The sequence below is a fragment of the Delphinus delphis genome, chromosome 3 (genome assembly GCF_949987515.2).
Source record: "Delphinus delphis chromosome 3, mDelDel1.2, whole genome shotgun sequence".
NCBI lineage: Eukaryota > Metazoa > Chordata > Mammalia > Artiodactyla > Delphinidae > Delphinus > Delphinus delphis.
The window spans coordinates 117,352,603-117,377,435 of NC_082685.1; the positions used below are offsets into that span (position 1 = coordinate 117,352,603).

A 24,833-nucleotide genomic window follows, 5' to 3' on the forward strand; every position below is an offset into this window, starting at 1 on the left:
GACAATGTCTATCTTATTATCTCAAATACCTAAACAGTGCCTGGCACATAACAGGTGCTCAATGGATGTTTGTTAAATAAATAAGAAACCTGTTTCTCCAGTCTTTCTAAGCTATAATGAAAAAGTTGATGTTCTTGCTTAGAAACGGAACTCTAAAAGAACTGGACCCTAAAAGAGCGGATCTAGAACAAATAAACTGGTTTGATCTGGCAAGTTTAACACCTGGAAAAAATAATGTAACACTTCTTTTAAACAAACAAGTGACAATCAATCCTGGAAAGAAACAACTGCTTCTGTTTCACCTGCAGTGAAGATCAGCACCTCCGAGATCCTCAGCTGACACCTCTTCTCCAGTGGCTGCTTTAACCTACAACAAGGATAAAAGTCAATGGTGAGTTTTCTCCATCAGAGATACAGTACAGTCTCCTACAAACAAACAAGTTCCGTTCTGAGAGTGCGTTCGTAAATCCAATTTGTTCGTTAAGTCCAACAAAGTTAGCCTAAGTATCCAATTAACACAATCGGCTATACAGTACTATACTGTAATAGGTTTATAATACTTTTCACACAAATAATACATAAAAAACACACAAACACAAAAAATAAAGAAAATATTTTTAATCTTACAGTACAGTACCTTGAAAAGTACAGTAGTACAGTACAACAGCTGGCATACAGGGGCACATTTGCATCTTCAAAAGTTCTCAACTTGAAAGTTCGTATGTAGGGGAATTACTGTATTAAAATGCTGTCCTACACACCTCTTAACCTGATTATATCTACCATTCTTTCTTCCATAGAACTAGACATTTTGTTTCTCATCCCACCCACTTAGGTAAACCTAGATAATATTGTCTCTAGTCTACCGACGAGAAATGTGAACCCACAGTCACTAAGGAACCTGCCCACAGCCTCTGAGCAAGGGATGGAACCTGATCTGAACCCAGACATTCCTGGTCTGAAAGCACACTCTCTTTCCCCTACATTACTCTGCCTCCACACCCACGTTAAAGCTTTTGTGTCTGTGCACATGCTGATCCTACTGCTGGGCTCCCTTCTCCCTCTCAACCACCCGGTGAATCCCCAATTATCCTTCAAGCCCTATCTGCTCTGTGTGGCTTTCCCTGACCTGCCCAGGCCTTTTAACCATTAACGACACTCCATGGTTTTAACAGAGCAATGTTTGCTCATCTGTGGTTCAAGAGCATTCCACTTACACCTCCAACATGGCGCCTACCAGACTATATGTCAGTAATTTGCATGTGTCTCTGTCATCTCCTCTATACTGTGAGTTCCTTGATGGCAGAAACTGTGATTTATTCATCTTTGGACACAATACATTATATTGAAGTAATGCTATTTTTTCACCTTTGCTGAAAAATTCCAGTGACTGTCAAAAACAAACTCTTAAAGGTATAATATCTTTAAGATGGGGGGAAAAAATCTCCATGATTACCCACATCTAAGATTCAGCATAATATGACTAAAAAGAAAGAAACCTTAAGTAACAAATTAAGAATGACTTAATTATAGGGACTTCCCTGGTGGCGCATGGGTTAAGAATCCGCCTGCCAATGCAGGGGACGCGGGTTTGATCCCTGGTCAAGGAAGATCCCACATGCCGTGGAGCAACTAAGCCCGTGCGTCACAACTACTGAGCCTGTGCTCTGGAGCCCGTGAGCCACAACTACTGCAGCCCACGCACCTAAAGCCCGTGCTCCGCAGCAAGAGAAGCCACCGCAATGCTCGTGCACCGCACAGAGAGTAGCCCCCACTCCCCACAACTAGAGAAAGCCCACGCACAGCAATTAAGACCCAACACAGCTAAAAATAAATTAATTAATTAATAATAATTTTAAAAAAGAATGACAATTATAGCCTGAGAAATTCAAACAAGAAAAAGCAAGAAAAATCATTTAATGCTAGATGTCAATCTGACCCCTTAGGAATCATTTATTGATTCCTACTGCTTTGGGTTGGTCAATCTGTTTCTTTTTCTTCAAGTAATAAAAGAAAAGCTTTTATAAGAATAATGAACACTAATCTAAAATACAGCACAGAAATAACTTATTCACTACATTAAAAGCTCTGTCTTAAATAAAATATTATTCCAGGTAATTAAATTTTTCACCTCCAATTATGCACCCCCAGAACTAAATTCTTTTTTTTTTTTTTTTTTTTTTTTTTTTTTTTTTTTTGCGGTATGCGAGCCCCTCACTGTTGTGGCCTCTCCCATTGCGGAGCACAGGCTCCGGACGCGCAGGCTCAGCGGCCATGGCTCACGGGCCCAGCCGCTCCGCGGCATGTGGGATCTTCCCAGACCGGGGCACGAACCCATGTCCCCTGCATCGGCAGGCGGACTCTCAACCACTGCACCACCACGGAAGCCCCAGAACTAAATTCTTGATTCTCTTCTTCCCAAAAAATTTGGTGTAAAATAACATTCAGTCCAGACAATAGCTACTTATAAGAGGTGTCTGGATATTTAAAGTTGTAAAAACGAATAAACGTCTGACATATGATAATTCATTTTCAGGGAACTGACTGATATCAACTGAAAAAATAAAGATTTGTCATCAGTTAATATCTATGGAACACCCACAACATGTTTGAAACTGTGATAGGTATAAAGATGATAAAAGTCAAAGAGAAAATGAAAGCTGCTCATTCTATTAAATAACAAGTTCGGATGATAAACAAAAGGTAGGAGAACTAAAAAACTCCTTCAAAAATTTTTCTTATTCCACAGGGAACTTTGCTCAATACTATGTAACAACCTAAATGGGAAAAGAATTTGAAAAAGAATAGATACATGTATATGTATAACTGAATCACTTTGCTGTACACCTGAAACTATCACAACATTGTTAATCAACTATACTCCAATATAAAATAAAAAGTTAAAAAAATTTACCTTATTAGCATTTTTTTCCAACCACGTTAAACTACTGAAAGCTACAACCTCACATTATGTGTGAAACCTACAAAGCCTTTTCTCAATTTTCAGTGAAACAAGCATCAAAATTTAGAATTCTCAAGCAGGTAAGGCTGCTGCTGCTTCTTTTTCTGCCTGTAAATACAGCCTTTTGATGGTAGACTACTGAACAAGGTTTAGTTCTCTAACAGAACTGCAGACTTCAGCTGCTACGTTGCTTCTTTCTAAGGCACAAGTTAAATCTGAATCCACTGAATAGACATTGTAATGCTGACCTTTAGACAAAATCTTCTCTTGAAAACAGTTAGCATTATTTCAGTATTATGATACTACCTATATTCCCAAAAAGATGTTTTAAAATTTTAGTCATATCTTTACTTATTCTCTAGTGAAAAATAATCAAGAATTACCCAGGAAAGTTTACTACACATAGGTAAATTAACCAACGATTGCTATCACACATAGCTAGAGAAATATTGAAGAATAATATTTAATATTATGCTGCAGGGGTTTTGAATAATGCCTTGAGACTTTTAATTCATTTGAAAAGGCAGCTCTTCAGGTTTATCTGATCCTCAGTAAAAGTTATTAAAAATTAACACAATCATTTGGAAAATACACTTATTTAACATCAAAGTATAACATCTTTTAATATACTCTTTTTAATAAACTTGAGTTAATATTCCAAAACTAGATAATTCTTTGATAGACTTTTGAAGCAAGAAACTTACTTTTTAAGATATAATTCACATACCACAAAATTCACCATTTAAAAGAATACAATTCAGTGTTTTTTATTATATTAACAAGGCTGTATAACAACCATCACCACCACCTAATTCCAGAACATTTCATCGCTCCCAAAAGAAACCCCATACTCATTAGCAGTCCCTCCCCACTCTACCCCCTCCCAGTCCTTGGCGACAGCTAATCTACTTTCGGTCTCTATGAATTTGCCTAGTCTACATATTTCATAGAAGGGTAACTATACAATATTTGTTCTTTGTGTCTGGCCCAATGTTTTCAAGGTTTGTCCATGTTGTAGTATGTGTCAAAACTTCTTTCCTTTTTATGGCTGAATTACTCCACTTGTAGGTTTACTATAGCTTTAGAAGTTCCTTGACATTATTCTTTTTACCTATTTAATATTCTTGGATTTTACTTACGTAATGGGATGTTTTGTTGTAACCAGTAGAAATTACCTGTGTCTTCACCCAGCCTCTCTTTATCACTCTGAAGTCTAGGATCATGTTGTGACATAAGCAAAGCAGGGTGACAACCGCTTTCCTGAAAATCACAATGGAGGCATCCAGAGGAGAGATGAGGAAGAGCCGAGGATGACATAATCCAGTCCTCAGTGCCTGCATCACGGGCAGGTGGCCAGCGAAGTTGCACAGGGTCCCACTCTCAGAAGGGCCCTGTGCTTGGAGTTTAATGCTCAGTGGTCACCCTAGTGAAAGTCTAACTAACTTTATCTTTGAATCTGTGTTCTGTAAGTGAAGTCTGATGGGACAATGGAGCATGTGTGTTGAGGTTTAGAGCCTCAGATCTTGTGCAGTCTGCCTCCCCCCATCTCCCTGGGATGGGTTCTTGGCTCCCTGCTTCCCTGCTGACTGGTGCCTGGGCCCTGGGTCCTGCCCTACCTTCTCCTCCCCACCCCTGCCTAGCACCTGGTACACCCACCCCCAGTGGGGGCCTGACACAGGTGTAGGGAGGATCAGAGGTCAGGTGTGCCCCCCATGGTGTCTCAGGGAAGAGCATGGCAGCCCCATCACTGTCCTGGGCTGGCAGTGCTGAGGTGTGCTGCTGAGGTGTGCTCTCCAACAGGCCACTCTGCGTGTTGGGGGAGGGGGGCTGGGGGGGGATGCTAAGGGCTAGGCTTTTGCTCGTTCCCCATCTGGATACCAAGCACATTCTCACATGGAGGCAGCACCTCCTTGGGGACATGGTGGGCCCATGGGAAGTAGAGATGCCTGGCGGGGGCGGGGGCAGGGGTGGGGTGGGGCCTGTCATTAAATAACAAATAAAAACACCATGACTGGTAGACAGACCACAGAAGAAGGGAACATGTTTCATATTTTAGTATCTTTTACAGTAGTTTTCTCCTTTTTGAACAAAGGGTTCCATATTTTCATTTTGCACTGGGGTCTGCAAATCATGTAGCTGCCCTACCAGTGATCCATAAAGCTTGCTAGTATTAAAAGTTTAGAGCACCACTCATAGCTATTCTAACTCTTTTTTCTTGGTTGGGGGGGACTTAACCTTTTGAAAAGATGTTTTCACAAGACTCGGAAAGTCAAAGGTCTCTCTCCCACCCAGCTTCATCTCCTCTGCTTTTAAACAACATTTACTCTATCTTTTTCAGTTTCTTTATGCATATACAAGCTTACAAATGTATAATTCCCCCCCTCCACTTTACGCAAAAGTTAACACACTATGTGTAAGCACCTTGCTGTTTTCACTTAACAATGTATTGGTTTGTTATTGACCTTGAGTAGAAGAAAAGATAAGTAAAAGTATTTTTCTTTCAGCCAGCACCATTCAAGGGGGAAAGGACAGTCCTTTCAACACATGATGCTGAGACAACTGCATGTCCACGTACAGAAAAATGTCGAACCCCTTCCTGAAACCGCACCAAAAAACAACTCAAAATGGATCACAGACCCAAACGTAAGAGTTAAAATTATAAAACTCTTAGAAGAAAACAAAGGATTAAATCTTTGCAACCTTGGAATAGGCAATACCTTCACAGATAGGACACCAAAAGCACAAGCAAAAGAAAAAAAAGAAAAAAATATAAAAATTGGACTTCATCAAAATTTAAAATGTTTATGCTTCAAAGGAAAATACCATCAAGAGGGTGAAAAGACAACCCACAGAAGAAAATATTTGCAAATCATACATCTGATAAGAGACTTGTATCCAGAACACATGAAGAATTCTTACAACTCAATAAAAAGACAAGAGCCCAATTACAAAATGGGCAAAGGATCTGAATAGACAGTTCTCCACAGAAGATACACAAATAGCCAACAAGCACATGAAAGATGCTCAGTATCATTAGCCATTAGGGAGATGAAAATCAAAACCACAGTGAGGTACCATGTCACACCCACTATGATGGCTACCGTCAAACAGACACACAATAACAAGTGCTGGAGAGAATGTGGAGAAATCAGAACCCTCACACACTGCTGGCAAGAATGTAAAATATGCTCTGGACAGTTTGGCTGTTCCTCAAAATGTTAACCTTAGAGCTACCATATGACCCAGAAATTGTACTTGTAGGTTTATATCCAATAGAAATGAAAACATACCCATATAAAAACTTATACATGAATGTTCATAGGAGCATTATTCATAATATCCAAAAAGTGGAAACAATCCAAATGTCCATCAACCGATAAATGGATAAACAAAATGCAGCCTATCCATACAATGGAATATTATTCAGCCGTAAAGAGGAAGGAAGTGATTCCTCCAAAATTTAAACATAGAATTACCACATGATTCAGCAATTCCACTTCTGAGCATATACCCAAAAGAAGTGAAAGCAGGGACTCACACAGGTATTTGTATACTCATGGTCACAGCAGCATTATTCCAAATAGCCTCAAAGTGGAAGCAGCCCAACAGTCCACTGATGGATAAGTAGACAAAATGTGGTATGTACATACATTGGAGTATTATTCAGCCTTAAAGAGGAAGGAAATTCTGAAACATGTTACAACATGGATAAATCTTGAGGACATTTTGCTAAGTGAAATATGCCAAACACAAAAGGACAGGTATTATATGATCCCACTTAAATGAGGTTCCTAGAGTAGCCAAATTCATAGACAAAGTAGAATCATGGTTGTCGGGGCAGTGAAGGAGGTGGGGAATAGGGAGTTAGTGTTTAATGGGGACAGAGTTTCAGTTTGGGAAGATAAGAACATTCTGGAGATGGATGGTGGTGAGAGTTGCACAACAAAGTGAATATACTTAATGCCAGAGCACTGTATACTTAAAAATGGTTAGAATGGTAAATTTTATATTATGCATGTTTTACTTCAATCAATCAAGCAAGTAAGCAAACAAGACTATGTTCTTACCAAAAAGAAACAAACAAACAACTAGCTTCTTACCAAGGGAGGTCCTCCCAAGAAAATGGTACCCTGCTTGCGTACGATGATGTTTTCATCAGCCATCGCAGGCACGTAAGCTCCTCCTGCTGTACAGGAGCCCATGACCACTGCTATCTGGAATCCAAGCACACAAGAAACTCATGCAGTACAGCTCAGACAGTGAATTTACACAGTCCCTGGATCTACAGTTCCACAAGTACTGCAGTACCAGGGGATATTACTAGCTTGTACCCGTGTTTCTCTCTTTCCCTTTGGCTGTGCCATGCGGCTTGTGGGATCTCAGTTCCCGACCACGGATTGAACCAGGGCCACGGCAGTGACAGCCCAGAATCCTAACCACTAGGCCACCAGGGAATTCCCTGTGTTTCATTTTTAAAACGGAGTCCTCTAAGTGTTTAGAATGGTTTCCTAACTTTTGTATCAAAGCATTTTGAAGGACTTACGTCACACTTTACAAAGCTTGTGGACAATCTCCCTGTTAAAGAGAAGACTGGCCAAACAGACCTTTACCCTGAGCAACTAATGGAGAGAAGAAACTCACAATCCATCCATAAATTGGCAAAATTATATTAAAAGGACAACTTTTAAATCTAATAATAATAACAGTAATAATAAGTCCTCTAAACAACTGCCACTTACCTCAAAGGAATACTGAAATAATTCTGCAAATGAGTAATGTTAATTTTGTGTCATCCTGAACATAAGACCTTCTAAATATAAAACTAATGTTAGCGTCACAATTGAAAATCTTGCTGAAAAGAAAGTCCATTGTGTTGAAGCTGGGTGATGCATACCTGAGGGTTCACAGTACTATGTTCTCTACTTTTATATGTGTTTGAAATTTTCCATGATAAAAGCTTTAAAAAAATTCTTGCTTAGAGATTAGTATGACACGTAATAAATATGGGTTTTGCTGATTACCCCTAGACAGGAATAAACAATATCACAGAGAAAAATAAGAGAAGTATGTGGTGAATATTTTCTTAAATTATCACATGAAAGTAGTTTTTGCTAATTCCAATACGCCATCAGTTTTCCTTCTAGACATACAAGTATCTGTTCTGAAAAAAAAAAAAAAAAAGCCACACTAGTATTAATCCAAAAGTGAAAGGCAGCATGAGTTAACATTTTTCCATCTAAATGACTGTCACAAAAGGCATTTTCCCCTATTTCATGTAACATTATGAAAGATGGCTGTAACATTTCTTTGTCAACATACTACAGAAGTGTTTGCCACTTATGGTTTTGCTTATCAATCATCTAGTTTTTTTTTCTTTCAGTTTTATTGGAATATAATTGACATACAGCACTGTATCAGTTTAAAGTATATAGCATAAAGATTTGACTTACATATGGCATGAAATGATTCTTAGTAAGTTTTAGAAAATATCCATCAGGGACGTTGCTGGCGGTCCAGTGGTCAGGACTCCGCACTTGCACTTCAGGGGGCTCGGGTTCAGTCCCTGGTGGAGGAACTAATATCCCGCATGCCATGTGGCAAATTAAAAAAAAAAAAGCGGAGCCTAACCACTGGACCGCCAGGGAAGTCCCCAAAATTTTTAAAATAGAAGAAAAATGTTTTTCTTATGATGAAAAAACCCCTTAGGATCTACTCTTAACAACTTTCATATATAACATAGAGCAGTGTTCATTATATTATTCATATTGCACATTACATCACATTACTTATTTATCTTAAAACTGGAAGTTTGTACCTTTCGACCTCCTTCATCCAATTCCCCTTCCCCCCATCCCTCGTCTCTGGTAACTACAAATCTGATCTCTTTTTTTATGGGCTTGTTTGTTTGGTTGGTTTTGAAGTATAATCAACCTACAGCACTATGTTAGTTACTGTAATACAACAGAGGGATTTGATATTTCTATACATTTCAAAATGATCACCACAATAAGTCTAGTTACAGTATGTCGCCATGTAAAGATATTACATAATTACTGACTATATTCCCCCCACTGTACATTTCATACCCACGACTCATTTACAACTGGAGATCTGCACCACTTAATCCCCCTCACCTATTTCTCTCCCTCCACCCACACCCCACCTCCCCACAGAAGTCTGTTTTGAAGATATCTATGGCTAGAAAAACTCTTGCCCACAAGCACAAGGAAACATTCATCATAGCAGTGTTCATAACAGCAAAATATGCAAATAGCCAACATGTCCGTCAATACAATATTTTGAAAGGGATACTGTGGATAAATAAATTCTTTAAAAATCTGGGGCAAAAAGTAACACAAGAAAGGTTAGTACTTCATAAATCCAAGTGGAAGGTACATGAGTGTTCTGGTCTATTATTCTCTGTACTTTCTTCAAGTCTGAAATATTTTATGGGTTTTTCTTTAAGTTTATATCAGAAGCAAAGGACACAATTTCACCTTATCACCCTGTTCTCTGCACTAGAACACTAGAATCCACTATCAAAAAAAGAAGTCAAGGAACTAGAGAAGAGTCACAATGATGTGAGAATATGAAAGGGGACAATTTTCAAAAGTAAGCTCTAAAGAACTAAAGAGGCACAGCAGGGTTCCATGAAAACAACTATTGAGCAAAAGGAGAGAAAAGAAGAGCAACTGCCAGCAAGTGGTGTCCCAAGACCGAGGACTGGGGGTTGGGGGGTGGGGATGGAGCAAACAAAGACGAATTATCCTGTCAAAATGTCACAAGACAAAAATGAGGGAAATGAAACTAAATGTCATCCTGTCATCTCAGGGTGGAGAGAAAAGATGTACCAATTTAGCAGAAAAGTCTCTCAAGAGACTAGCTGACAAATTATTAGCACACAAGGCAAACAACAGTCTCTCCAGCCCTCAGATCTTCCAATGTCCGTCTGAGATGGGCAGTCAGGGTTTCGATCATGCTGCAGCCCCTTTGTACCCCGCAACTCCAAGGGGCAGTGCTGCCGGGCTCCACATCAGGGACCCATTTAAACCCCAGTCCCACCTCCTTTGATTCTTCTCTGTCTTGCTGGCTGATCTTCCCCCATCTCTGAACCTAGACTGGGGGTGAGGGCACGGGTGGGGAAGAGAATACCCAACTCACTTTGTATTCTCCCCTATCTTGTTTTTAAAACTTATGGCTTGAGACCTCCAAGCCCCTTTTTAACTATCACAAATGCTCTCTCACAAAACAAATTTTACCATATTCCTAAGAACACTTCAGATGCCTTTTCGCCACAGAATCTCCGCAATCGAGGAAATCAACAATCCACTTCTCAGACACCAGGTGAGGCATCACAAAAATATACAGAAGACTTCTGCTCAGTAACAGAGTAGGAGACTGTGGTAGGCAGCTTCTAAAACGCCACCCCCCCCCCGCCCCCGTCATACCAGACTCTTGGTATTCACTTCCTGTATGATCACGTCCCCTTGAGCGTGCGGTGGATCTGGTGACATGCTGCTAATGAATGGAATATGGCAAGTGATGGGACATCAATGCTGTGCTCAGGGTGTGAGGGACCGTGTCTTCTGTCTTGCTGGCCCTCTTTCTCGCCCACCTGCTTGCTCACTCTGATGCAGCTAGCTGACATGCTGTGACATGCTGTATGGAGAGGCCCACAAAGGAAAGAACCCACAACAGCTCATAAGGAACTGAGGGGTTTCTGCAAAGAACTGAATCCTACCAACAGCCACATGAATGAGGTAGGGGGCGGAGCCTTGAGAGGACTGCAGTCAGTCACAAGATCCAGCTAAGTGCAGAGTTCCAGGATCCAGCTAAGCTGTGCCCAGACCCCTAACCCACAGAAACTGTGAGATAATAAATGTTGTTTTAAACTGTTATGTCTGGGGGTAATTTGTTCTGCAGTAATAGAGAACTAATACAGGGATCAAAAACCATCTCCCTTAAGTGACTGCAATTGAGGCCCATCTGAAGACCTAGGATAGTCTCTGAAGTGCTTTGCTGTTGTTGCTCTTTAATGTATCTGTGAACTATTCCTCTAGTCCAGAGATGGGAGACAGACCAGCATTAGCATTTTGTACCATCCCAGAGAATGATGAAAAACCAAGAGAAAGACGTGGATAAACCCTGAAGCCATTATGCTAAGTGAAAGAAACCAGGCCCAAAAGCCCACTTAGTGCAATTCCATTTATATGAAATGTCCAGAACAGGCAAATCCATAGGTTACCAGGGGCTGGAGGGACTGGGTAAAAATGAGATTAACTGCCAGTGGGTACGGCATTTCCTTCTGGGGTGATAAAGTGTTCTAAAATTGATTCAACCCTGTAAGTACCCTAAAAACCATTGAATTATACCTATTAAATGAGTAAATTTTATGGTATGTGAATTATAGCTCAATAAATTACACCTCAATAAAACTTATAAAATTAAAAAAAAAATACAAGAGCTAGAGTTACTAAGTATACAGGAATCAAAATTCTCAAATTTTTCATCAATGAGAAAGAGAGGCTATTCTAGTTCCAAGTATCTAACAGACACAAAACTTACTACTGCTAAAGCAAGGATTTCCCTGGTGGTGCAATGGTTAAGAATCTGCCTGCCAATGCAGGGGACATGGGTTTGAGCCCTGGTCCAGGAAGCTCTCACATGCCGCGGAGCAACTAAGCCAGTGCGTCACAACTACTGAGCCTGCGCTCTAGAGCCCGTGAGCCACAACTACTGAGCCTGAGTGCCACAACTACTGAAGCCCGCGCACCTGGAGCCCGTGCTCCGCAACAGGAGAAGCCACCGCAATGAGAAGCCCCCGCTCACTGCAACTAGAGAAAGCCTGTGCACAGCAACGAAGACCCAATGCAGCCAAAAATAAATAAATTTATAAAATATATATATTGCTCAATAGAAATAAATGAAAACAGTTAAGTCACCACTGTCACACAATCTCCTCTTCCGCATTTAATTCTGAGCTCTTCACTCACAAAATAGAGTGAACGGGCACCAAGAGCTCCGCCACCGTGTCTACTGCTGCTTCTCACAGAGCATGGGGACCCCAGGGCCCAAACAGCACCGATGACTTTCCACATCCCAAAGCATTTGTCTGTAGTACAATCAAGACCTTACACTGCGCCACACTGGACAAATGATTCAGAACCCCAGAAAGATAATTCTGCTGCTTTTTTCTACTAAAGGGACATTAAAGGGACATAAGGAAGCTGCGTGACCACAGGCTGTTCTGACCATGCTCAGGTTTGGCTGTGTGGGCAAATCCCAGGCACTATGTCAGGAGAGACATGACTGCGCCCCTCATCTGCATCAGAACAAAAGACAGCTCCCACGAGTTCCACTGAGAGGCCACCATCTACCCCGTCACCAGAGAAGTGGGCCTGCTCTGTGACAAGGACAAGCCAAGAGATCCCTCTTGCAGGGTCAGGAGGCCCATGGCAACTCAAAACCTTGAATTCAGAGCAAGAAAACAGCAAGGAGGCTAAGAATGATGTGTAACTGACAGTAACAATCTTTGTCATCACTGGCACAGACGGCACAGCAAAAGCTGGAAGTGAAAGGAAACGAGAGGCTACAAAACAGAGGTAATAGTCTGGAAAAACTTTGGACAAAATTTCATTACCCTCCAGGTCTTGCCTGCACAAGTAGAGACTGGTTCTCGTCACACCAAAAACAAATTACATATTGTAGGTCAGCAGCCTGCCCTATGGAAGGGGTGTCTGAGAGGGAGTCAAGAGGTTTTATACCCAATTCTGAGAAGCTGTGTGAACTTTAGACCTCCATCTTTCCACTGAAAAATTGCCGAAGACTATCTAGTTCAAAGGCTCTCTGTGATAAATGTAATAGAACTTGGGGAGGGAGATTTCCTGTTGCTTGGTGGAAAAGCCATTAAAATTATAATATGCTTTTTAAATCTCTCATCTTTCTTCTTTTTCCATTCAAAGTACTGTAGAAAGCAAATACTGCCTGTATCACTGTTTTCTTCGTCTACCTGAAGAGTCACCATTAAAAAATAAAAGCCATAATACACACATATCTATTCAATGGCTGTCCAGAATTCAAGAACATTATCAACTACACCAACGATCACACTGCTGATCCTAGAACGTGCATGCTTATCCGTGCTCACTGGATAGGATGAAGTGTACAAAGAGAACAAAAAGTCCATCTCACTCAGAACATTCTGTTTCTTCCTCAATCTTTTTATCAGAGAGCCTCAAAACAAAATAAAAAAGAGTGGTTTCTTCTACCCCTGACACTATCTGTCTTCCTGAGAAGGTTGAAATGCATTTTAAAAATAATAATATACAGTGTTTATCCTAACTAGGACCCTCAAAACAATTACCAAGGTCTGAGGCAAAGAAAATAAATTTCAAAAATAATGAGCTAAGCCAAGGAGGGAAGAGGGAAAAGTTAAGAAAAGAGGAAGGGAGGGACACTTGAGAATAATTTTAGGCACATCTCCAAAAAGAAGAACAAACAGACAGAAGTGCAAAGAAGAAAATAGGAGGAAAGGCCTGAGGAGCTGCAACTAAGCACAGCTAGGTGAATAACAGCTATTTCAGAAGAAGTAAACCATTAATAAAAAATGAAACATTTGCTGCTGGTGTGGTAAGGATCACAGTAAAATGAGGAAGAGAATTAATGCATCAGAGCAAAACCAGTCTAGACTAGACTCTCACTAGACTATAAAAATTAATGGTAACGTAAGACTTGAAGAAAACAAACACCAAGATCCCACTTCTGAAGAGAACTATAAGTCTCACATTTAAAAAGCCAGCAACATGGGAACCACATCAGGAAAACAAAAGAAGCACAGCCCCAAGATCATCACGGCATCAGGCATGGATTTGGAGAAGGACCAGAGAAGGTATCCTCAGGACACGAGGCTCAGAGAAAGACCACTGGACACCAATACGCCAAGTCTTTAAACTTCAAAACAAACCAGGGTCCTAAAACCTACCAGAAAGTAAGGAAAAATGACACAGAAGAGAATACAAAGGTAACTACCTAGTTAACTGTTTTTTCTCAAGTGCAAAAACAAAATTGTTGAAACTGGGAGGTCTGTAGGAATCTGGCCACATCTTTACAGCTGCAAAAATATAGGAAAAAACAGAGATATGGTTGTCAAGAGACATACTTCTTAGAAATCAGTGGATAAATGGACTTACAAAGGGCAAGGTTAATAACATTAACTAAAAACCAACCTTGGGGAGGAATAGCGATTGAACAAGTAAGGGAAGCTAGTGCTCACTATCAAAATGCACACGTAACATAACTGCAGTTACAACAGTTATTGCTTTATGTAGGAAATACAAAAAATTGCTAGCAGTCCACCTAAACCAAAGTCTTAAATAAATAATAAAATACGTTGGAAATTCCCTGGCCGTCCAGTGGTTAGGACTCGGCACTTTTACTGCCATGGCCTGGGTTGAATCTCTGCTCAGGGAACTAAGATCCTGCAAGCCATGCGGCGCAGCCAAAAATAATGATGATGATGGTAATAATAATAATAATAAACATACATTAAAATATAGGAAATAGAACTACTATGTTAGGTATCACTTTAATCGTTATTAAGGAGTTTCACTCAAATAATAAATTATTAAGTAGGTAAGTAAATGTGTTGGGATATAAACAATCCAATATTGTCTCTAATCTCAAGTGGCATAGAGTCTAGTAAAGGAAATTAGTCAGGATATGTCTAGATAAAAGGGATAAATGCCATTAGTAAGGTATAGCTCAAGAATTATGGGAGTTGGGGGGGGGGGGGAAGATCACTTCCGGTAAGGGATTCTGGGAAGCTTTCCTGGAAAAGGTGGCATCTGAGATGCACCTTGGAAAATGGGTTGGAGACTCAGATCAACCCATATGGAAGGACTGGGGGAAAGAGAATCCGGCATGGACCTGAGCAGAAACTCTTAAAGGTCACGATGCACATGAAAAATAGCAAGCGCTTCAGACTGACGGCAGTTTACAATGCATGATCAGTAAGGCTAGAAAGTTAGGTTGGAACCAGATCACACGAGGTCTTAAGTATCAGGCTGTGAAGTTTGGTCTGGAATAAGGGAACTAGATAAAGAATAACCTTATAGTAATGTGTACAATAGACAGAAAATGCCTGAACTAACTATGGTGATGGCAGTAGGAATGGAGTGGAGAGGACCAATCCAAAGGTAAAAACCAACATGACTTGATTCATCAAAGGTTTACTATGTATTGATTATCTACCCAGCATCAAAGGAGCTCCCAGGGGTACAAAAATAAGGAAGATATATATTTCTGACCTAAAAGGATTAAGTAGGGGAAAAATCAGAGAAGAGTCAATGATGACATCAAAGTTTCAATCCTAGAGAAAAGAGCAAGAAGGAAGTACCATCAACAGCACACAGAAACATGGGTGAAGGAACAAATCAGCAGGGGCAGCTAAATACAGAATGTCTACTCTGAGCCTCTGGTACCAGCAGGAAATCTAACCAAACAACAGAACCCCAAGCGTAGGTGGAGGTGGAGGGAGGCCAGGACCAGAGAATGATCATGGAAGTGACAGGTATGTCATTAGATTTTATTAAACTACTAAGGACAAGTTCTTGAATGGGGTTGGGAGGATTAAATAAAGAGAGTGGGAGAAGAAGGAAACCAGTGGCACGAAGCCTAAGGAGAATTTCAAGAAAGGGAACGATAACAAAACCGACAGGTTGTACAGCGTAAGAATCTCTAGGAGGTTAAGGTTAGTGGGACCCTCCGAGGGCAGCGAGGTTTTTAGGAAAGTGAGTGGTCAGGAACGAAGATGCTGGGCCAATCCTTAAGAAGTCTGGTAATCCAGGGAGGGAGAGAAGCTTCAAAAACAGCATAAGCTAGAAAAGGTCCTTTTCTTTGTGCATCATTTTTTGCTACTTTTTCCTTTAAAAAAAAAAAGAGGAAGTCAACATGATTATTGGCTGTGAGAAAAAAAATTAAGTGGATGTGAAATATTAAAGCAAAAGAGAGAAAGAGGATTAATGATGAAGCACAAATAAGGGATCAGTATTAAGATTATAAATGACAAGTCTAGTCTTGGAGAAGAGAGACAATTCTTCCTGGGATTAAAAAAAAAGACAGAGTAAGCAGTATTGTTTTTAATAGAACAGTGCTCACACATGACTTTCTCAGTAAAGTACGAAGCAATAGCTTCAGTGGCGATATCAGGTTTATAGTTCATATATTGGGGGAAAGATGAGAAGAGGCACCATGGACACTAGGATACAATAACAATTAGATTTTTTTTTTAATTCCACGAAGTTCATGAGAATATAAGAAGGCAAACCTCAACCACAAACTTCCTATTGGGGTGAAATAGAAAAAATAAATGCTGAGAAGTGGCTCAGTTAAAGAAATACTGATGTTAAAATTTTTAGGAAACAAAAATTAAATAGGCAAACTGAAGGCATTCAGTCAAATGCCCCTTAGATATTTTAGATTTTTTTATCATAAGCAGATATTGCTTATTCAAAATTATAAGGACACTTTTAATTTTAAAAAGACCTAGTTCTTAAAGCACTTCAAGCTTCAGGTTCCACAGGAGCAGAGACCCTACCTGGTTTTATTCATCTAGTACAGGGCCTGGCTTAGAGTAGCTTCTCCATAAATATCTGTTAGATGTTGGCTGACATTTTATATAGTCCCACAAAAGCTACATGAAGAGAAAGACAGAGCACAGACTAAGCATGCAAGGTGGCAGAGGTCTACAGTGAGTTGAATGGTGCCCCTCTGCGCCCCAAATTTGTCCACACCTAAATCTCCGGAACCTGTGAATGTGACCTTCTTCGGAAAAAAATGGGTCTTTGCAGATGTAATTAAGTTAAGCATCTTCAGATAAGATCACTCTAGATTACCCAGGGGTGCCCTAAATCGAGTGACAAATATCCTTGTAAGGGAGAGAAGGCACAGAGGAGAAGACCATGGGAAGACCAAGGCAGAGACTGGAGTCACATAGCCGCAAGCCAAGGGAACGCCTGGAGCCATCAGAAGCTCAAAGAGGCAAGGAACGGAATCTTCCTTAGAGCCTTCTGAGGGAGCACGGCCCTGCCACCACCTTGATTTCAGACGTCTAGCCTCCAGAAACTTGAGAGAATAAATTTCTGTTATTTTAAGCCACTCTGTTTGTGGTAATTTGTTACGGCAGCCCTAGGAAACTAATACAAGTTTCGTATAGCTAAACTATAATACCAGGTTAAATGGGCTAATTTCCCCTATAAGACAAAAGATCACAATAAGAATCTCATAACAGATAATGGATGCAAGGGCCATCTGTGCAAAAGTGAGCAAAGCTGAAGTTTCTATTTAGATAAACAAAGCATAGATATACGCAAGGTCGCCACATAACAGTAAAATATATAATAAATAATAACAACACATTGTATTGGTAGATTATAAAGAAGAGAGATAGTAATTGCAAGTGATGACTAATTAATTAGAATACTAATAAAAATACTACAAACTTAAGAAATTCAATAACAAAACAAAGGAGTTGCAGCAGTATTATGAAGTATTTCAAACATACAAAAAAGATTAGAATAGTAAAATAAATATTCTTTACCTAATACCCAGTCTTAATAAATCTTAACATTTGGTCAAACTTACTTCTGAATTTTTTTAAAGGAATAAAATATTTCAGATACAGTTGAAGCCTCTATAGACCTCCTACTTGACCTTTATTCTCCTCCTCCCTCCCACCTCAAAGGTAACCACTGTTCTAAAGTTGAGTCTATCATTCCCATGTACCTGTTTATACATAATAGATTTGACATATTTAACACTTGCATACATAGCAATTTGCTGTACATTTATTCTACACTTTTTTTTTTTACCCAACATATTTTTTGAGACTTATTTCTGTTGACGCACACAATTCTAGTTCATTCATTTTAACAGCTAGTAACTATTATAACTCTCCTATGAATGGGCATTTACTTTGTTCTTTATCTTTTGCTATAACAAACAATGCTACAAGGAACTTCCTTGTACATGTCTCCTCATACATATACTAGAATTCCTCCAGAGTATAGTCCTAAAAAAGCAACTTTACTCAGTGTTCCTTCTTTTTAAAAACTCTTTTCCTTTGGTAAATAACCTTTATTATAGCATAACAGTATTCCCATATTTAGCAGATGAATCTGACTGGAGATATCTTTATGATGCTTTCTGTGGAAAAAGACTAAATTCTGTATTAAATTCTGTTCTGGAAATTCCCTGGCGGTCCAGTGGTTTGGACTCCATGTTTTCACTGCCAAGGGCCTGGGTTCAATCCCTGGTCAGGGAACTAAGATCCTGCAAGCTGCATGGCACAGCCAAAAAAAAAAAAACAAAACAAATTCTGTTTTAAGTCATCTCAGACTACCTGGTTAGCAAAGACATTTGATGCAAAAAGCAATACGTCTCATTAATGAGAAATTACCTGTATAATACTTTTAGAAGACATAACTGCCTGATTATAGAATATGCGGCCAAAGTGATCTCGATCTGGAAATACTTCTGCTTGTCGAGGTAAGTTTGCTCCTCCCGAATCAACTGAAGAGAAATAAGTACATCTCAATGAACAAAACATGCTACACATAGGAAGACTTATCTCAATGATAACATCAGTTCTTTTTTTTTTTGCAGTACGTGGGCCTCTCACTGCTGTGGCCTCTCCCGTTGCGGAGCACAGGCTCCAGACGTGCAGGCCCAGTGGCCATGACCCAGCCGCTCCGCGGCATATGGGATCCTCCCAGACCGGGGCACGAACCCGTGTCCCCTGCATCGGCAGGCGGACTCTCAACCACTGCGCCAGCAGGGAAGCCCAAACATCAGTTCTTAATTACATTCGCAAAAAACTTGCCCTATCTTTCTAAACTCTTCTACAGCCTCTTTCTCCAATCTTTCAACACAGCCTCCAAAAATGTACTGTTTTCTTCAAACACATTAGGCTCTCCTACCCCTGTGCAGAATTCCACTTGAAATGTTTAGGACATTCTCTCCCTTGAGGATTAGCCCCAGAAACACCAAAACTCCTTAACCAGTTCAGCTAAAATTGGATCTTTCTCTCTTTTAAAACAATCTGAAAATCATCTACAGAATTCATGTGATAATTTTATTGCACATTGCCTCTGGTACTCTTTTTACTGCAGATTACAGTGGTGGATAAGAATGTCAGCTGAGTTCAAAACAGAGCTTCATTACTTCACAGCTGTGTGATCACAGGTGTGTTTCCGAACCAGTCTACTGCCTCGGTCTCCCCACCAGTGAAATGAAGGTAACAGTGGCTATCCCATAAGGTTGTTATTGGGCTGACATGAAATAGTGTATGTGAAGCACTCAGCTCAGCACATACTGTGAGTGCACAGAGTGAACGTTACAAAAAGTTAGCTAGTCTTATACCTATCACTCTTGCCTGCAACCACTACGTCTTCTATTGATATTTAATACATTAAAGACAGGGACAACACAATACTCTTCACTGCATCCCCTACAGTGTTGGGCACAGCACCTGCAAGCAGTGGGGCCTCATTTGCTGTTTTCTATACGTGCAATGCAGTTCACACTCTGAATCAACGAGGTAAATTCACTTTCATAGGAGAAAAAAATCTCATCAGTACCTGTTCAAATAGCCATAAAAATGAACAGTATATACTGGCGTTTTTACAAACCAATTTAAGTCAATATCCAGGAAGTACCAATTTTAAACTGCCTTGCTTTTATGTCTTTTTAAAAATATCCTTAGATTTAAATGTACTTTCATTCCAAATATAAATTTACTTTCACTGAATATTAAATTTCTTTAAATTACATCTGCTCAAACTATGTACATAATCAAGCATTTAACCTAGTACCTGGCACTCAAGAGACCCATATATATTAGCTATTATTTTTTCATGGTTTGCACCCATAATGGTGAACAGACAAACAAAATATTGGGTTGGTCAAAAAGTTCGTTCGTTTTTTTCCACAACATGGTTCTAACTAGTGCTTAGTTGACTTTAACTTCATTCGAAACAATTTTGTTAGATTGTATTGTGACAGCTGTCATATCAGCAGTGCATGTTAAAAAAAAACTTATCAAAATTGGTGAATTTTTGTGTAGCCATTTTAATACTGAAGATGGAAGAAAAAAGGCAACATTTTCGGCATATTATGCTTTATTATTTCAAGAAAGGTAAAAACGCAACTGAAATGCAAAAAAAGATTTGTGCAGTGTATGGAGAGGGCACTGCAACAGATCAAATGTGTCAAAAGTGGTTTGCGAAGTTTCGTGCTGGAGATTTCTTGCTGGACGACGGTCCATGGTCAGGTAGACCAGTTGAAGTGGATAGCAATCAAATCGAGACATTAATTGAGAACAATCAGTGTTATACCACACGGGAGAGAGCTGACATACTCAAAACATCCAAATTAAGTGTTGAAAATCATTTGCACCAGCTTGGTTATGTGAATCGCTTTGACGTTTGGGTTCCACGTAAGTTAAGTGAAAAAAACCTTCTTGACTGTATTTCTACATGCGATTCTCTATGTAAACGTAATGAAAACATGCCATTTTTAAAACAAATTGTGATGGGCGATGAAAAGTGGATACCGTACAATAATGTGGAACGGAAGAGATCGTGGGGCAAGGGAAATGAACCACCACCAACCACACCAAAGGCTGGTCTTCATCCAAAGAAGGTGATTTTGTGTATATGGTGGGATTGGAAGGGAGTCCTCTATTATGAGCTCCTTCTGGAAAACCAAACGATTAATTCCAACAAGTACTGCTCCCAATTAGACCAACTGAAAGCAGCACTCTAGGAAAAGCGTCCCGAATTAGTTAACAGAAAAGGTATAATCTTCCATCCGGATAACGCAGGACCCCATGCTTCTTTGATGACCAGGCAAAAACTGTTACAGCTTGGCTGGGAAGTTCTGATTCATCCACCATATTCACCAGACACTGCACCTTCGGATTTCCATTTATTTAGGTTTTTATAAAATTCTTTTAATGGAAAAAATTTCAATTCCCTGGAAGACTGTAAAAAGCACCTGGAACAGTTTTTTGCTTAAAAAAATTAAAAGTTTTGGGAAGATGGAATGATGAAGTTGCCTGAAAAATGGCAGAAGGTAGTGGAACAAAATGGTGAATACATTGTTCAATAAAGTTCTTGGTGAAAATGAAAAATGTCTTTTATTTTTACTCAAAAACCAAAGGAACTTTTTGGCCCACCCAATATATAGAAGAAAAAAACACCACTCATGTAGAGAAAAAAATGGCAAACCCCAAAATACTGTCAGGGATTCTTCCTCAGTGATGTTATTATGGGTAGTTTTGTTTACTTTAGTGCTTGTTTACTTTTTCTCCCAGAGTTTTTAGCAAAGAATGTGCATCTCTTTTGTAATTATAAGAGAAGCCAACAGTTTTTTAAAAATATCCATTGATAACGTCATATATATATAGTCTTCTAAACAATCTTATTATTTTTCTAGCTAATAACAGTTTATTTTACAATTCTCGTGACTTGCCCAAGTAAATGCAGGGGAGCCTGTTTTGCATTGCAATTTCTTGTGCCCGTAAGTGTTTCTTCACAGTCACCGGGTAGTAGGTACCTCCTTTGACAGTGGCATCGTTGGCAACAATAATGCATTCTACTCTGAAAGGCAGAAATTTCATCGGAAAGAGAACGTGAGAGAGTTCTTCAAAGTAAAGACCAATTGCATCTCATTACAAGACACTCCCAATACAGCCTGGCAATTTCTAGTACATATCGCCAGGGACAGCCATTAGTAGACAATCTTATGATATAAAAGTTTTAATCACTGTTCACATATTTATTTATATAAAATGAATCACTTTTAATAAGTTTACAAACTCTAACTTGATTTTTAAAGAATCATCACCCCATATTAGTAGAGGAAAACTAACAACCTAAGCCACATTTTGTAACGGTTCTTTGAAGGAAGGGGTCCTAACAAGATAATACAAGATAATACAACAACAAGGAATCCAAGTCTCAGGGTGAGAAAATCCCACATGGTAAACCTTTAAAATTTCCTTTTAGGAAGGTAATTTTCAAAAAGGAAAACTGATCCATCAAAAGTATTTATTTTTCATATTTTCTTCATGTCACTGCCATATGCTTTTCTATAAAACTAAAAGAAGTTTAAAGTACAACACTTATCTTGCTTAAAGGAACAATAGGTACAAACTTTAAAATAGTAGTCTGAAAGCATATACTATAATGAGACATTAGTGGTGCCCTTTCTCACCAAAACCAGCCTGTCAGGTACCATGGCTCACAAGTAACACGCAGGAAGCAGGGAAGTAAGTGAATGAAGAGGGCCAGTAAGGGAGCCTGCTTAGTATTGCCAGGAAACCCGAAGATCAGAGGCTCACTTGAAACTGGAGAGAAGAACAGTGTGGTCTTTACAAAATTTAATCTTTATATTTATGATGTTTTTGTTACCTCACTTTATATTCTCTAGAATTCTAAAAAGAAACTTATTGAATCCTTGCTGAAAATGAAGTAGAGAACAGCAGCTGAGCACACAGCCTCAGGTAGTGTTGTACTTCTTTTATTAGGGTATGTGGCTCCTCTCCTTTGAGCATCAATTTTATTCACTAGGTTATATATAAAGCCTTTTTCCACATTATAATTAACATTTTATAGAGTGGGAGGTACATTTCTAATGACTTTAACATTGAACAAACTAGACTTCAAAAGGAATTTAGGCTTTGGCGGGTGCTGGGCCATACCCCCCACACCTCCAGAGTATGGTCACTCCTCCGTCCTGGGGATGCTGCACTAGAAAAGCTTAAGAAGCTCTGGTACAGGAAAGAGCCCAGGCTATGAAGTCAGACAAACCTAGGCTGAAATTCTGACTCTGCCACTTGCTATATATACGACCTTGGACAAGAGACATAACCACTTTTACTTGTCTTTTTAAAAGGTCACAGACATGTTACAGAATGAGAAATAAAATTAGTCCACAAAAATACTGTATTAGACATCTATTGGTTTTGCCTACCCAGCATCTATTATTTTGGCAACAAAACTAAACTTTCTTTCAGAAACTGCCCTTTCTCTATTTTTGATCCCTGAGGTTCTAGCGGGACTGACCCCAAAGCCCATCTTCAGATGTGAGCACAAGGACCAGGCCTTTCTACTCAGCGTCCACGCCGTGGGCTCAACAATGGGCTCTGGTCCCAGGCCTTCACCCTCAGGAGCTCTCAGCCCACTGCAGCTGCTAAGCTTAGAGTGCAGAAGCTGGGGATGCCTGTGGCCAGCTCGGCCTGCCTAGGAACAAAACCAAAACCCATCCTGTGACCTGGTAACACCGTTTGTGCTCCTCGACCCAGCTAGGCCCAGACTCATCAGTTAAGAGAGTCAATAAATTCTTTTTTGGTTTTAACTAGTTTGCACATCTATCATCTGCCAGAGAAAGAGTGCTGACCATATTCAACCATATGATTATGTAAGAAAGGTCAATTTCAATTACTATGAAGTACTACTTTAGACCTTTTAAACGAGTGAATTCTTTTTCAGTCATACTATCCAACACTAGAGCAGCTCTAGTGGAAAGATAAAATCAGTCTTGCCCTGGCCCTTGCCTCCATGGAATCTCAACAGCTAAAATGCACACACTCCACAGATGAATCTAACACATGTCTGGGTAGGAAGCCTCAGTCCTAAATAATATCACGAGCATAAAACTCACATGCTCACATGCAGAGCAGTGAGTGCTGGACACCCTGCCTCTTCGGCCTGCTTCCTGAACCACATGGCTGAGTGTGGGCAGACTACTCACCCTGACACTCTCCCAATGCCTGTAATAATGCCACCGGCAGGGACCTCCTCATCACCATACAACTGGTAACCAGCAAACTGGGATAATTCCAGGAATGGAGACCTGAACGGAAGAAAAGATGTTGCTTGAATTAATGTCGTTTTTCAAAAAATCATATTTAAACAGTTAACACGTGGAAAAGGAAATTTTCTTCTTTAATGGGGCAATGTTTCAAATATGCGTGTTGGACATAAAATCTACAAAAAGAATGTCAAAAACAAAATCTAGGGGACTTCCCTGGTGGCGCAGTGGCTAAGAATCCGACTGCCATTGCAGGGGACACGGGTTCAAGCCCTGGTCCAGGAAGATCCCACATGCCGCGGAGCCACTAAACCTGTGTGCCACAACTACTGAGCCTGCGCTCTAGAGCCCACAAGCCACAACTACTGAAGCCGGTGCGCCACAACTACTGAAGCCCACATGCCTAGAGCCCGTGCTCCGCAACAAGAGAAGCCACCACAGTGAGAAGTCCGCGCACCGCAACGAAGAGTAGCCCCCGCTCGCCGCAACTAGAGAAAGCCCACGTGCAGCAATGAAGATTCAATGCAGCCAAAAATAAAGAAATAAAATAAATTTAAAAGAAAAGAAAAACCTAGTGTGACCACCCTGGGGATTTATACAGTATAGCCATACAAAGGAACACTAGGTTCTTATTTTTAAAGATGTTGTACAGATGTGTTTATTAATATAGAAAGAGAATAGCACCTAACACTTACGTAGCACCTACCACATGCCAGCCTCTCTCCTAGGAGCTTCAGAAACACTAACTCATTCATTCCTCAGAACTACCTCCTGATATGGATCCTATTATGATCCCCACTGACTGATGAAGAAACTGAAACACAGAGATTAGGTCAGTTGTCTAAGGTCACACAACTACTAGTAAGTGGCAGAGCTGGGTTTTAATAAGCTCCGTAATAAGGGACCAGGCTCTTAACCACTGTATTATTGTCACTTAAATGTTCAGGATACACTGGGGGGACGGGAGACAGGGGTGGGCAGGGAGTTATAAAACACCACA

The 24,833-nt window shown here is 40.0% G+C and overlaps 1 protein-coding gene across 2 annotated transcripts in view; it reads right to left on the bottom strand.

The window, feature by feature from the left end:
• MCCC2 (methylcrotonyl-CoA carboxylase subunit 2) overlaps positions 1-24,833 on the bottom strand; it is a 63,805-nt gene that overhangs the window by 26,536 nt on the left and 12,436 nt on the right. For both annotated transcript variants that reach the window (XM_060009339.1, XM_060009340.1), the window contains exons 4-8: positions 23,774-23,875; positions 21,491-21,618; positions 18,417-18,529; positions 7,063-7,176; positions 303-367 (exon numbers count right to left, since the gene is read on the bottom strand). In XM_060009339.1, the coding sequence (XP_059865322.1) occupies positions 303-367; positions 7,063-7,176; positions 18,417-18,529; positions 21,491-21,618; positions 23,774-23,875 (522 nt within the window). The remainder of the gene's footprint in view (positions 1-302; positions 368-7,062; positions 7,177-18,416; positions 18,530-21,490; positions 21,619-23,773; positions 23,876-24,833) is intronic.